The sequence below is a fragment of the Vigna umbellata genome, chromosome 9 (assembly GCF_029865625.1).
Source record: "Vigna umbellata cultivar VRB3 chromosome 9, Vumbellata_1.0, whole genome shotgun sequence".
In the NCBI taxonomy this organism is placed as follows: Eukaryota; Viridiplantae; Streptophyta; class Magnoliopsida; order Fabales; family Fabaceae; genus Vigna; species Vigna umbellata.
Window position 1 is genome coordinate 5,426,521 of NC_142173.1, and position 13,423 is coordinate 5,439,943.

Genomic DNA, 13,423 nt, shown 5'->3' on the forward strand with positions numbered 1-13,423 from the left:
AAACTAATGAAATGTCACCATCAAATCTCCCCACAAGATCCATGAAATTGCGCCAAACACATATACAATATTCATCATCATTAATAATATCATCATTATCATGCATATTTATCTATTAATCTATTAACCATTCTCAGATTATATTATAAATTAATCATTGTTTTAACATTCACATAATCACACACATTAAACACATTATAAGAGACATAAAAAATTAGTTAAAATTATAAAATTTTCACTCAGCCAACATATTTGTTCGCTCAACGAGTAGTGCCTGACAGCACACTCGCATAACGACCAAATCATTTGCTCAGGGAGAATATCACAAGAACTTATAGACATAAATTCTCCTACAAAGTCGCCCGATGATTATATTTTCGCCTAGCGACTATCAAGTCAATGAACTTTCTAAGGCCCGTCGAGATTATTCTCACCCAACAAGATTATTCTTGTCCAACGACTACCAAGTCAGAAGCTCTCTCACTTTGACTTTACTTAGTGAGTATATGCTTGCCCACGAGTTTGCATAATTCTGTAAAATAAAATTTTGGATATTTATGTTATTCCAATCCTACAAATCAATCTAACAACAATCAGAGATGCCAAAGATTATACACTCAATTCACCTCAATTGCAATCTCAACCATATGACATACCAAATTTCAACATACAATGAATAAAGACAAACCAAACCCCTAAGTCAACTCCACATGTCATGTTTCATCGGACAACTCAATTACACAAAAAAAAACTATCACACAAGTTATCATCAGTTAAAAATAATGTAATTAACTTTCCTTACCTAAGAGACAAATTAGACTCATCAAAACTTTAATACACCTCCAAGCACACAAAAAGCTCTATCTATTCCTACAAACAACACAAATACAATCAAGACACACCATAAAATTAACTGATAAGCAGAGACTAACAAATAAAACTAAAACACTACATGCGAGCCATAAAGTGTCACATGCAAAGAAAGGATGAACTTACAAATAAAAAGGACAAAAACTAACTAAATTAATCAATCTAAATTGAAAAGTTTATCGTAAGGATCAATCTTATGATCTCAGTTTTTAATTAGACGAGCAAAGAAGAACTCTTAGAAAGAAAAAAACTCTAGAAAAGTTATTTCTAAATAGATAATGTGCGTTAAAATAATAACATCCATTCGTAACAAAATTATTTATATTAAAATTTTTTAATATTAAAATAATTGAATATCACTATTTTTAAATCCGTGTCAGTTTTTGTCTTCACAATATCGTATTTGGTTTCAATATTTCTTTTCTCAATATTTTGATTTCACTTTTAAAAGGAATATTTTTCAAAGAATTTCATATCATGTAAGTCTTATTTTAAAATATGCCATAAAAAATTGTAGCTGTCATGGAACAAATATCGAAACTGATTTTTCTATAAATAAACTTTGTGATGGTTGGATTTCAACGATGTGGTCCTTTTTTTAGTCTAAAATTATATTTAGATCTTTAGACCTAGCACTCTCCACTATATATCTCAAGTTTACCATCTTCAATTCATTTAGATTTTTCTTCAATATCATTTGAATACCTTACTCTATATATCTAAGTGTTCGTACTTGAATATCATTATTTAAAATAAATGTTATGTGGATGAAGTTACACCGTTCGTTCTAAAGTCTCATTATCAAAGACGATCGAGTTTTGTCAAATTAGAAACCATTGTAGAAGATGAAAGACACGAGTTTAATTCATTTCCCAAGACTGGTTTTGTTTCTTTCCCTTTACTACTCTCTGGATTGTTGTACATTTTGTTGTGTAAAGGAGTGGTTTGATTTGGTGTTCAATCAAACAAACGTAAACAAAATTTTCCAGTATTATAATGGAATAATAAAGACTAAAATTAGAAATGTAAAAAATATTTTGTTAATTGTGTTACATATAGTATTGTTGCTGATAAAAAAATAGTGTGTAACTAAAATTAATTTAAGGCATCACCATGTTAGAATGAATTGAGCAAATAATCTCCAGTAGGAATTGTATTACGGACAAACGAACTCAATTTTCACTCGTTTTGGATTTGGTCTGTAAAAGTAGGTTGGTTAGGGCCAGTTCATATTTTTCATGGGAATTAATTTTTCAGATCCACCTTATCACTAGTACAGGAAGAGGAAACCACATCGGTCATTTTTGTCCATAGACAGCGGTTTCCGAACCGAGGCATATTCAGACGAGGTAAAAAGTCTACTTTTTTTAATTTCTGGTGCAGACCGAGGCATAAAATGGTAAAATGTTGCCTCGGTTATTGCCTTAACCGAAGCAATAGGTGTTTTTATTTTTTTTTATTTTTTATTTTTTGGTTAAATTGTTGATAAAAGAAAACCAAAAATTAGTGTTTAAACCAAAGACGAGATCGGTGGTTGTCATCTGTCTATTGCATAGCATGGTGGTTGCAGCAACACCCTCATCACTCACTACGAAGCAGTCCTTGAAGTTCCGTGATGATAAAAACCACCACGAACACAGCACACAGCGACTCCGCCACCACCAACAACTCTGTTTCCGAGTTTTGCTTCTCACTCTCTTCAAACTTCACATCAGGCCCAATTCACATCATTGCCACCGCCACCCCCTTTTTTCTCTCTGCAATTCAAACCCCAATTCAGCCACCTCTCTCTGCAAAAACCTTTTCTCCGATACCCTACCACCCCCTTCTCCTCTCCCTTCCACACCTCAAATTGTGTCCAACAATCTTCCTCGGGTTGGCAGAATCTGAAATTAGAAGATAACAGAGACAAATCAAACCCTAACATTTTGGAAAACTCTAAGAACGATGCAAAGTTAAGGGAAGCGAGAGCGACAGAGCAATGGAAGCGGGAGCGACGGAGCGAGATCGCGAGAGCGAGGGAGCGAGGGCGAGGGATCGACGGAGCGAGGGCAAGGGAGCGAGGGAGAGGGAGCGAGGGCGAGGGAGCCAGGGCGAGGGAGCGACGGAGCGAGGGCGACAGAGCGAGGGCGACAGAGTGACGGAGCGAGGGACTGAGAGAGTGACGGAGCGAGGGACTGAGAGAGTGACGGAGCGAGGGACTGAGAGAGTGACGGAGCAAGAAAGCGGGGAGGGAGGGAGTCAAATCTGGAGGAAGAAGGAAAGGAGGGAGAGCGAGGGAATGAGTCAGATCTGGAGGAAGAAGGAAATGAAAGGTTACGTTTTTTTGGTTAAGATACGTGCACATATGACTCGGTTCTATGCTCGCCCGAAGCAATACATGTATATTGGTCTCGGTTCTACACCTGACCGAGGCATATAGTCTCCAGAAAAAAATAAAAAAAAAATATAAAATGATTATATACCTCGGTTTCCGTTTAAATCGAGGCATAAACACTATTTCACACTGGTTCTGAATGAACCGAAGCCATAGGCTCTGCACAAAATTCAAATTTCAGAGACTGTTAGGGGGCAGGTGGGCTTTTAGGCTTCGATCGTTGCTTTAACCGAGGTAATATGACTTATATGCTTTGGTTGATTTTGAACCGAGACGTATAAGTTCGCTTAAACTACAAAAATGCCACCGCATTTTGATAGGCTTCGGTTTCACCTAAACCGAAGCCTATAACGCGAGTTTAAAACCAATTTTTTTACTAGCGTATATAACATTTGGTTTGTATAAAATGTTATTTACTTTTGTAACTTTTCCTTCAGTTGTAACATGTAAAATATTAGGATTTTAATAACCTTATTTAATATTCACAATTTTATAATTTTTAATTTTTAAATACAAATACGTTAGAAATTCCATATATATCTATATAACTAAACATAGATTAAATTTCAAGTAAAATTGTTAAAAACTGAAAACTAATCAAACACCATAAAAAATAAATTTAATTAATGACAAATCTACACATCATAATATATTACTACATTTTGAAAATAATTCATACACTGCAACTATACGAGTTAGTCTAACCTGCCCCATCATTAACCCGTGCAAGATGCGAGCTATGTGGAATGGGGTGTTACTCCCTCCACCACCACATTTTCTCCCTCCACCTCCCCAATTCTATTACATATTTTTTAAATTACAAAACTAACCTTTTATAATTACAAAAATAACATTTTTACTTTTTAATCCTAATTATTTACTTTAACCCTAAAATCTATCTTTTTATCTCTTCTCACCCACCTCCCAACCTTCTCAGATTCTCACCCAAACTCCAAACTCCATCACATCCGTTTCTCATCTTCCATTTTTCCTCCATATCCGTTTTCTTCCTTCTTCAACGATTCGGCGGTGGGAAAGGTGCGCGGCGCGACAGTGCAACAGTGCGGCGGTGCGACGCGGCAGTGCGACGGTGGTGCGATGGTGAGGTGTGGTGGTGCGTTCTCCCACAAGGTTAGTGATGATATTTTTAATTTTTTTTTTAATGCAATGCATATATCTCTGCTGTGTGTGCTACGCTACTCTGTGTTTTTTTCTGTGTGTGCGTGTGTTGGGAAAAAGAAAGAAGATAACCAGGCAAAAAACGGATGTCGGGTATCCGTTTAGATCTGAAACGGATGTCGACATCCGTTTCAGATCCAAACGGATACCCGACATCTGTTTTTTGCCTGTAGTTTTTTTAACTTTTAAGTTTATTATTAGTTTTTATTTTAATTTTTTATTTTCAATTAATTTGTTACATAATTATTATATTTTTATTTTTTTACTTTATTAATTTATTATATTTTAAATTAATTTATAGAGTATTTAAATTCAGTGTTTTTTTTCTAATTTATTTATTTATTTATATTTAAATTATAATTATTTTATTTAATGAAATAATTATTATTAAATTAATAAAAAATAGTATTAATTAATGAAATAATTATTAATTTAATTAAAAATATTTTTGTCAGAAATGGTAAGAACACGAGGTTCATCTTTTAGTTCTCGTGGAGAGACTTCTACAGGAGAAAGTTCTCGAGGAGAGAGTTCTGCACAGGGTGAAGGTAGGAGACGACCTACAGCTTCAGCTCGGAGAAGACGTGTAGCTCCAATTCAGGATGACCCTATAGCCGAGGACCGAGTGTTTGAGGAGGAGGCATATCACGCCTATGAAGGTCCTGTTCACGAAGAGGCATTTGAGGCTCCTCATGACGATAATGAGGAGGAGGAACATCTCGATGTTCCTGACATACAGGAGGAGGATGTCGGTGGATTTCCTGGAGGTCCACTTGATGCTTCATTGCTGACACACTATGTTCAGCATGTTGCTTATGGCATTTCGTAGGGCCGGGTGAGTGTATAACTTAAATTTTAATTATTAAGTTTTTTTCGAATACAATTGATATTAAATATTGTTGTGTAGGATCGAAGGGAGATACTGAAGTTGATCTCCCATGGTAAAAAAATTAATAAGTTAGGACCGTGCACCGAAGGAATTCAACACATTGTGTTGAATTCTGCTTTGATGCCTCTCACAGATATTTTCTATGATTACGTTGATAAGGGCTTGTTGCTCGGTTTCATAGAGAGATGGCACTTTGAGACAAGTAGTTTCCATGTCCCTGTAGGGGAGATGTCGATCACTCTTGACGATGTCTCCACTTTACTTCACCTTCCAGTACTAGGACAATTATGTGATTTGGAGGAGTTGGAGTTTGAGGAGACTCGTACAACCCTTGTAGAACTGCTCGGCATTGATGGTGGCGCAGCTGGTGTTGAGACGGAGGATGCACATGGTCTGAAAGTCAGACTCAGCTGGCTAAGAGAGATATATGTTCAGAGGTGTTAGTCGCAACAGTGGGACTTTGCTGCCAGAGCATATTTGTTGCATCTAGTAGGATGCACGATTTTCGAAAATAAAAGTGCCACTTCTATACATGTGTCTTACCTTCTATTATTTATAGATGTAACGCGTGTGGTATATATGCTTGGAGTGTTCCTACACTCGCCCATTTGTACGACCAGCTCGGGGATGCGAGTTTGGCTTCCACGAAACAGATGGCTGGATTTCTGACTTTGTTTCAGGTACAGACATATACTCTTCACATTTATTTGATGTACTTATTTCGATGTTCAAAGAAGAAAGATATTTAATTGAATAATTGCATTTTTAGAGTTGGACATACGAGTATTTTCCTACCATGGGAAGGAGGAGGTTGGTGTCTTCTTATGATGAGACCACACCACGTGCGGCTAGGTGGCAGAGCCCTCGGCAGAGTTCGACTCTTGCGGAGATTCGGTCGCAGTTGGATGGCCTGACATACAGTGGAGTTGTATGGCATCCATATGAGGGACATCGGGGCATTCGTCCATTCTTTGGCATTTGTATGTATTCTGGATGGATTCGGATTAGTGACACCCTTTCCCGTCATTTGCCTGAGCGTGTGATGAGGCAGTTTGGGTTATACCAGGAGATTCCATGACCACCCACTGTCGTTGCAGAAGCAGATGTAGTCGCTGTTGATTATGCGTGGTTGCACTTCATGAATCACGTTATTACGAATGTGAGACAAGCATCATACCCTTATGAATGTGTCGATGGATACATACAATGGTTTAGGAGGGTTTCACATCCCTATATTATTCTTGCTCCACCTGATGCGAGATCGGCTCTTGCGCCTACACAGTGCCCCGATGTTCCATAGGAGGCACGACCCCATCGTAGATCCTCTCCACCTTCACCATCTGGCGTCGTGGAATGCTATTTTTGATTGCTTATGTTATTAAATTTTCTTAACCATGTTTATTTATTTGTTGGATATAATTATAATGGAGGCTAGATTTAGGCGAATGGAGAGAATGTTACAATCGATGATATCGTGTCGTCATGTGACCGAGGGTACTGTTGCACATCAGGTGTCGGTGGACCTGCTTCAGATTGCTAATGAGGGCATCGACGAATATTCTCCAACTAGGAGAGGGCAGATACATGTGCGTGGTAGACGGTCGATGTCTAACTGATAGGATTTTGTATTTCATTTTTTTAACAAACTATGACTCATGAGATTGTGTTATTTTGGATACGCTAATGTTTACCTTAAATGTTCGTTAAATAATTTTATTTTCCAAAATTTGGCCTGAAGTATATTATGTCATTGACCCTATTTTCATTTAATATGATTTTCGTTTAATAAATATGGTGTACAGGTTTATTTCAACTAATGACTTAGAGTTGTAATTTAATTTTAATAAAACTTACATTGTTAAAAGAATGTGGTACAGTACTAGAATTTTCTACAAAGATTATATTATTCATTTTTATTTTGTATTAATCTAAATATACACCATTAATAATACTTTATATGGAATCCTTGCATGTAGTACTTATTTCAAGATAAATATATGTATATATAAATATATAATATATTATATTAGGTGTTATATATAGGAGTTACATAAAGGAAAAGAAGGGAGAGATATACATCTAGGAAACACTTTAACAAAAAGTAAATGTTTAGTATTTTAGTTGAATGAATTGTGTGGGTCCATCAAAAAGCTTAAAATACACCTATCAAAAAGTAATAGTGTATTTTTACATATCTTTATAAATATCATGAATCACCCAAGTCAACATAAGATGTCGTTACGCCCATCAGGTGTGCAAATGTTTGCATCCTACTAGTATACATACATGACCACGCTCGTGCCTTAAGATAACAGTGGGTTGAGGAGATGGTATTGACCATGGGCAAAGGACAATCTTCTTGTAAATTAACCTGCCACAATACAAATTACAATAGTTAATTAAGTTATAAGTAATTTTGAAATGAAATCACAAAATAATACAATTACCTGCACAAAATGACATAATAAATAAAATACATAAAATTGGAAACACTTACCGTCGACTGTGACTTCATAATCAACAAAGAGTTCCTCAGTTCTTCTAGTCTATCATACCCTCCTACTAGGCTTGCATATTCATCACGCCATTGACTGAGTTTTTTGTATAAACCATTTCTGATAACGGGCCATGAATATTCTCCGAGTCCCAACGAGGCAGCAATGCATCTATATCCACAGTGACCATCAGCCACAACATCAACAACGTCCACAATGAATGGGTGAGTAATAGAATGAAACTGGTCTATCATTGGAACTTTCTTTTTCTTCACTACATTTGGCTTTGATTGTAATTTACTTTTCATAGTTGAAGATTCTATGGTTGATTGAAAGGCATCGACATACTCAAAATATGATGGATCCCGCGTAGTAGACCTTTCTCTTCGTTGAACTTTACTTGTTTTAGCATCCTTTGTCTTGACTTTATGTAATGGAGGGATCATTGATGTCAATGTAGGACAAGTAATTTCAAGTAACTTTTGCTTGATGGTGATTTTACCTCCAATGTCAACCTCATTGAATCGTTCTTGTACTTGTTTCAACTCATCTTTAATGGATAACTCGGGCTCAATTTCATTTAATTCAACATTTGAGAAATGCAATCTTTACCACATGATATGAAATTCACCCAGAGGGATCAATCCAACATCATACCGTGCTAATTCACATGCACATGGGACACCAAATGTACGTCTCAATACGCATCCACACTTTGATGAGTCCAATCCTATTTGCTGCACTCTTTCCAATTCCTTAGCAATGAGATCCAATGCATATTGAGAGACACACCCAATAAGTTTTTTATATTTGTATCCTTTAAAAGGGTCACTCGTGAGCAACATACTTCTTTCAAATGACGCCTTAATCTTGTTGTGTTGTAGGATAACAACGTTATGAATACTATCCCAACAAGAACACAAATCACCCATACTATTGCCCAGAACTTTCTTCAGACTCCAATGAGCAGACTTAACCTTGAAATAAATAAAAAAATCATCAACAAGTGTAAATAAATATTTATCTACAAAACAAATAAATAAAATAACATTACAACATATCTATTTGTGGTTATGTTCCCTAAATGCATTACTTTGTTCGTCCAAAATTTTACAAAGTATGTACTGTACGGAATAATCCAAGTCTGATTCACATATTCAAAGAACAAAGGCCATGATCTGCTCGCGTATTGAAAACCATTCACATACTCAACAAACAAGCTCTCATCCTTACAATCCATCACATTTTGCCATGCATCCATCAACACACCCCAAACCTCAGTAGAATGAACTAACATTTTGCATTTAGCTTTAACATTTTTAAGGATGTGGAACTCACATAACATCTGATATGACTCAGGGAATACATTTGCAATGACATTGATCAAAGCCAAGTCCCGGTCAGTGACAATGACTTTAGGACCACCCTCAGATGTTAAAAATAAACATTTCAGCTTTTCCAAAGCCCATGTGAAATTACTCTGTCGTTCAGTAGACAAGAAAGCAAATGTTGCAGAGAAGTTTAACCCTGTAGATGTCATGCACACAATCTCAAGCAATGGAAATCTATATCTATTTGTTTTATATGTGGAATCCATAAAAAATACAACATTAAATGAGTTTAATAATTTCACCGCTTCAGGATGTGTCCAAAACAGGTCAATAACAACCTTTGAATCGTCGGCACACCTACTCCAATGAATGTACTTATCCCGATCCAACAACATCATAAGTTGTTGTAGTTCAGTTCTGGACCCTCTCAATGATCGTTTATACGCTTGTCTTGCGTTGTAGATTTGTTTAATCGTTGTGACATTTCGATCATTATTTTGTTTGAGGGTTAATAAAATATTTGAAGGTGTAACTTTACTCTTTGTCATATCAACCAGTAATGACTGCTCACTCATATTTAACCTTCCAGCATAAGGATGTCCAACTAAAGTTTAAGCCAAATCATGGTTGTGATGTCCACACATCACCTTCAACACCCATCCATCACCGTCTGAACCTGGTTTACCCTTTAATCTAAACGGACACTCACATTTACGAGTGTCGTATACACTAGGCACCACATGGGCTTTGTATTTCCGATATTTCCCTCCTCTTTCACATCCAAGTATGACGAACGTTTTTCTTCCTCGTACACCAGTAGATATATCAGATCTTACTATTACCACAACAAATCCTAAATCATAAGCCATCCCTCTTACCCATGCAATTAAGTGCTCCCGTAAACGAAATATTTCATTTGTGGTAAATTTATTTGTCAAATCTCCCTCTCCAACTTTGCCAATGAATGAAGAGAAATCAGATATCAAACTAGAACCAACATGAGAATCCATATGAAGATATTCATCCATTTTAAACAATAATCACCTATAAAATTATAATAAATCTTATTAATATAACTAATAATTAATCAAACAAATATAAAAATAATAACATAATAAAATTATATATTTCATATAATTAAACTAATAAAAAACTTTTTATATAATTATAAAATTATTAAAGAATACAAAAGTCATATATAAAAATATATATTATACAAAAACCCTAACTATATATAGCGTGCAAAATAAAAAAAGTCTAAATATATACTAATAAGAATAAAGATCCTAAAAATTACATTATTAAAATACATCAAAATATATTCAAAAATAATATATCAAAAAATATAAATTATATTATTTAAATATCTTCAAAATTAATATAAGAAAAACTGTAAAATATAAACCGTATAATCTTTAAACGGATGTGAGCATCCGCAACAGATGTCAACATCCGTTTAAAGATTATACGGTTTATATTTTAGGGTTTTATTACGCACCTTCACGCCTCTGAACCTCTCACGCCTCAGAACCAGCACCTTGAAGCACCACCACACTCAGGGTTGAAGATGAATTGCTTTCCCCACTTTCAATCTTACTAAACACAAAGTCCACCACACTCTCACGTCACAATTTTATAAAAAAGAAGAAGAAGTGGAACATGAGAGATAACCCAAGGATAGTGGAATGTAAGAGACAACCTGGGAAAAATAATAAAGAGAAAGAGGGTAGAATGATAAAGAGAATGAATGTCTACGTGAGATTTTAAATAATATTAACCCTAAAATTTTAATAAGGGTAAAATTGGAATGAAAAAATAAAGAAAAGGGTAAAAGGGGAATGGGGTGGTGGAGGAAGTAAGTTGTGGTGGTGGAGGGAGTAACACCCGTGGAATGGACCTAAACGGGCAGACCAAAATAGTTAACATGTCTTACACTTTTTTGAGTTCTTCTCCGTGCGCCTCCAAAACTTTCTAGCTACACCTCTAAGTTCCAATCATACCCTCAACTAATTTAAAAACAAAGGTTGGTATGCAGTAATTATGATTTTACTTCTTACCAAAATTTTCAACAGCTAATGCTTTGCATTAAGTGTGTCTTTTTATCTTATATATTCGTTCTTTATTCCCTACCACTATATTTACTTCTTCTTTCCATTTTCACAGTTTTCATGTGGTCCATTGTTGGTGTGTTTCGTAGTGTTGGTTTCTCGTGGACAACATAGAGAGGAGGTGGAGGTGCATTTGTTCGTGAAAAGTTACTTGTCAAAAATTGGGTGCATGAAACCTTTGAACCTTGGGATCTTCATCAAATTTCAAAATTTGTTGAAGGCGTTAATAGATTTCGAAATTCGATAAAGATCGAAAAAAATTTTGAAATCCATTGAGACCTTCAACGAATTTTAAAATCTGTTGAAGACCCTCGAAATAGACCTTTAACGAATGCATGAGTTATTTGCAGGGTCTCATTCATACGGTCCCATGCTATAGTCTCATCGCTCACATCCCGACAAGAGATCATCGTCTGTAAGATTCTAGAAATGCGCTTCATAGAACCTTGGATTATAACGGTAACACAAAAATAAACAAACATTCATAAATAAAAGTTATAACATAAACAATGTAGGATAACATACTAGCTAACCATAATATGTAGGCGATCTAAGACGAATGGGCATGTCATTTGGAATATGTCATCGTAGTCTAGGAGCAAGACTGGGTTGGTCTTGATTGGCAACAAGAATAAAGTATGGATGAGAAACCCTCCTGAACCATTGTAAGTATCCCTTAATAGAATCAAAGAAGATGAGGCCAGTATTACATGCCTTATAACGTGGTCTACATAGTGCAACCAAACAACATCAATGATGAGTATGTCCGCCTCTACAACAACATATGGTGGTCGTGAGATGATATGTTGAAATCTAAATTGCCTCAAGACACGCTCAAGAAAATGTTGGTGAAGCATGTCATTAATCTTGATCCATCCAAAGAACATATAGATGCCCAAAAATGGACTAGTGGCCCAATGTGACTCATACGGGTACCAAATCACTACATCGTATGTGAGGCCATCCAGATGTGACCTCGCCTCTACTAGGCTGCAAACCTGCCTCCACGTCACCCATCGAGCGGCATGCGGTTTGTCTTCATCGTCAAAAGACAACACATGCCTCTTTCCCATCCCAAGAATTACTACTGGAAAAGCGCTTTTTACCGACGGCAATTTACCGACGACCTTAGAGCCATCGGTAATCATATGGTGCAATAAAATACCGACGACCTAAGAACCTTCGGTAATCTCTTCGATCAAATTTGGCCCAAATGATGATATTCCCTCTGTACAATTCATTTCCCTCCAAGAGTTAATGTTCGTCCCTTCTCCAAAGTCAAAACGAAAACACTAAACCTTTCTCCATTGCACGAAACACTTGCTCGAAGACTTGGTTTTTGCATTAATCCTGGCCAGGAAACTGTTGGAGGAGTGCCAAGCGGTTATCTCTGTGACAACGTGGTGGGTATTTGCCTTCTCATTTTCTGTCAATTCCTTGCACAAAACCTTTTTTTAATTTTTGTTTTCCCCCAATCTGACCAATGTCTTGTGGAATCATGGTGGGTAGGAGGCTCCATTAGATTTGAATCGTGGTGGGACGAGGGTTTGGTGGTTGATGGAGGCTTCGTGGTTCGTCAACGTTGGCGTGAGGAGGCGATAATGCTGAGGAAGGGCTCCCTGGTCCGTTCAGCGAGGTGAAGGTTTGGTACATCTCTGGCTTGGACGAATAAGCCATCACGTTCTCTTGAAATCGAACCAGGTTAGAATCCAACAATTTATTTCGTACATCCTCTCTATTACAATTTAGTCGCTAATAGTCACAACAATAGTCTCAATTTTTGCACATGTTATTCAGCTAGAAATCAACCAAGTGGTGACATTTTACATTTTCTTATATTTTTTTGTACTATTTTGTAATGGAAACTTATAAGAATTGATCTTTGTACAAAGTTGATGATATCATCTTCATAAAGGAAAAAGAAAGCATATTAATATTAGAAGTTGGTCTGTTTGACAGGTGACAACATGTCTGGATTAATTGATCTAATAGAAAACTGAATATATGGATTAAAATAAATTGACATGCAGATTTGGAAAGGTACTAAGGGTGGTAGAAAAAGAGCATAATTGTTAGTGAAGAGAATGAAAGAAAAAAGTAGAGTATATTATGCCTATAATAGATTGATTTTACAATAGTGGATGAAATCAATTGCCAGGGTTAGATAAATTGGA

General features: G+C 36.1%; 1 protein-coding gene across 1 annotated transcript; it reads right to left on the bottom strand.

Annotated features, from left to right (window-relative positions):
* Positions 1-7,521: 7,521 nt before the first annotated feature.
* Positions 7,522-10,169, bottom strand: LOC148192394 (uncharacterized). Its single transcript, XM_088099186.1, has 5 exons — positions 9,851-10,169; positions 8,904-9,337; positions 8,468-8,787; positions 7,813-8,416; positions 7,522-7,686 (listed from the first exon to the last, which is right to left on the bottom strand). The coding sequence occupies exons 1-5, from the start codon at positions 10,167-10,169 to the stop codon at positions 7,522-7,524; spliced, it is 1,842 nt and encodes a 613-aa protein (XP_087955312.1).
* Positions 10,170-13,423: the final 3,254 nt, after the last annotated feature.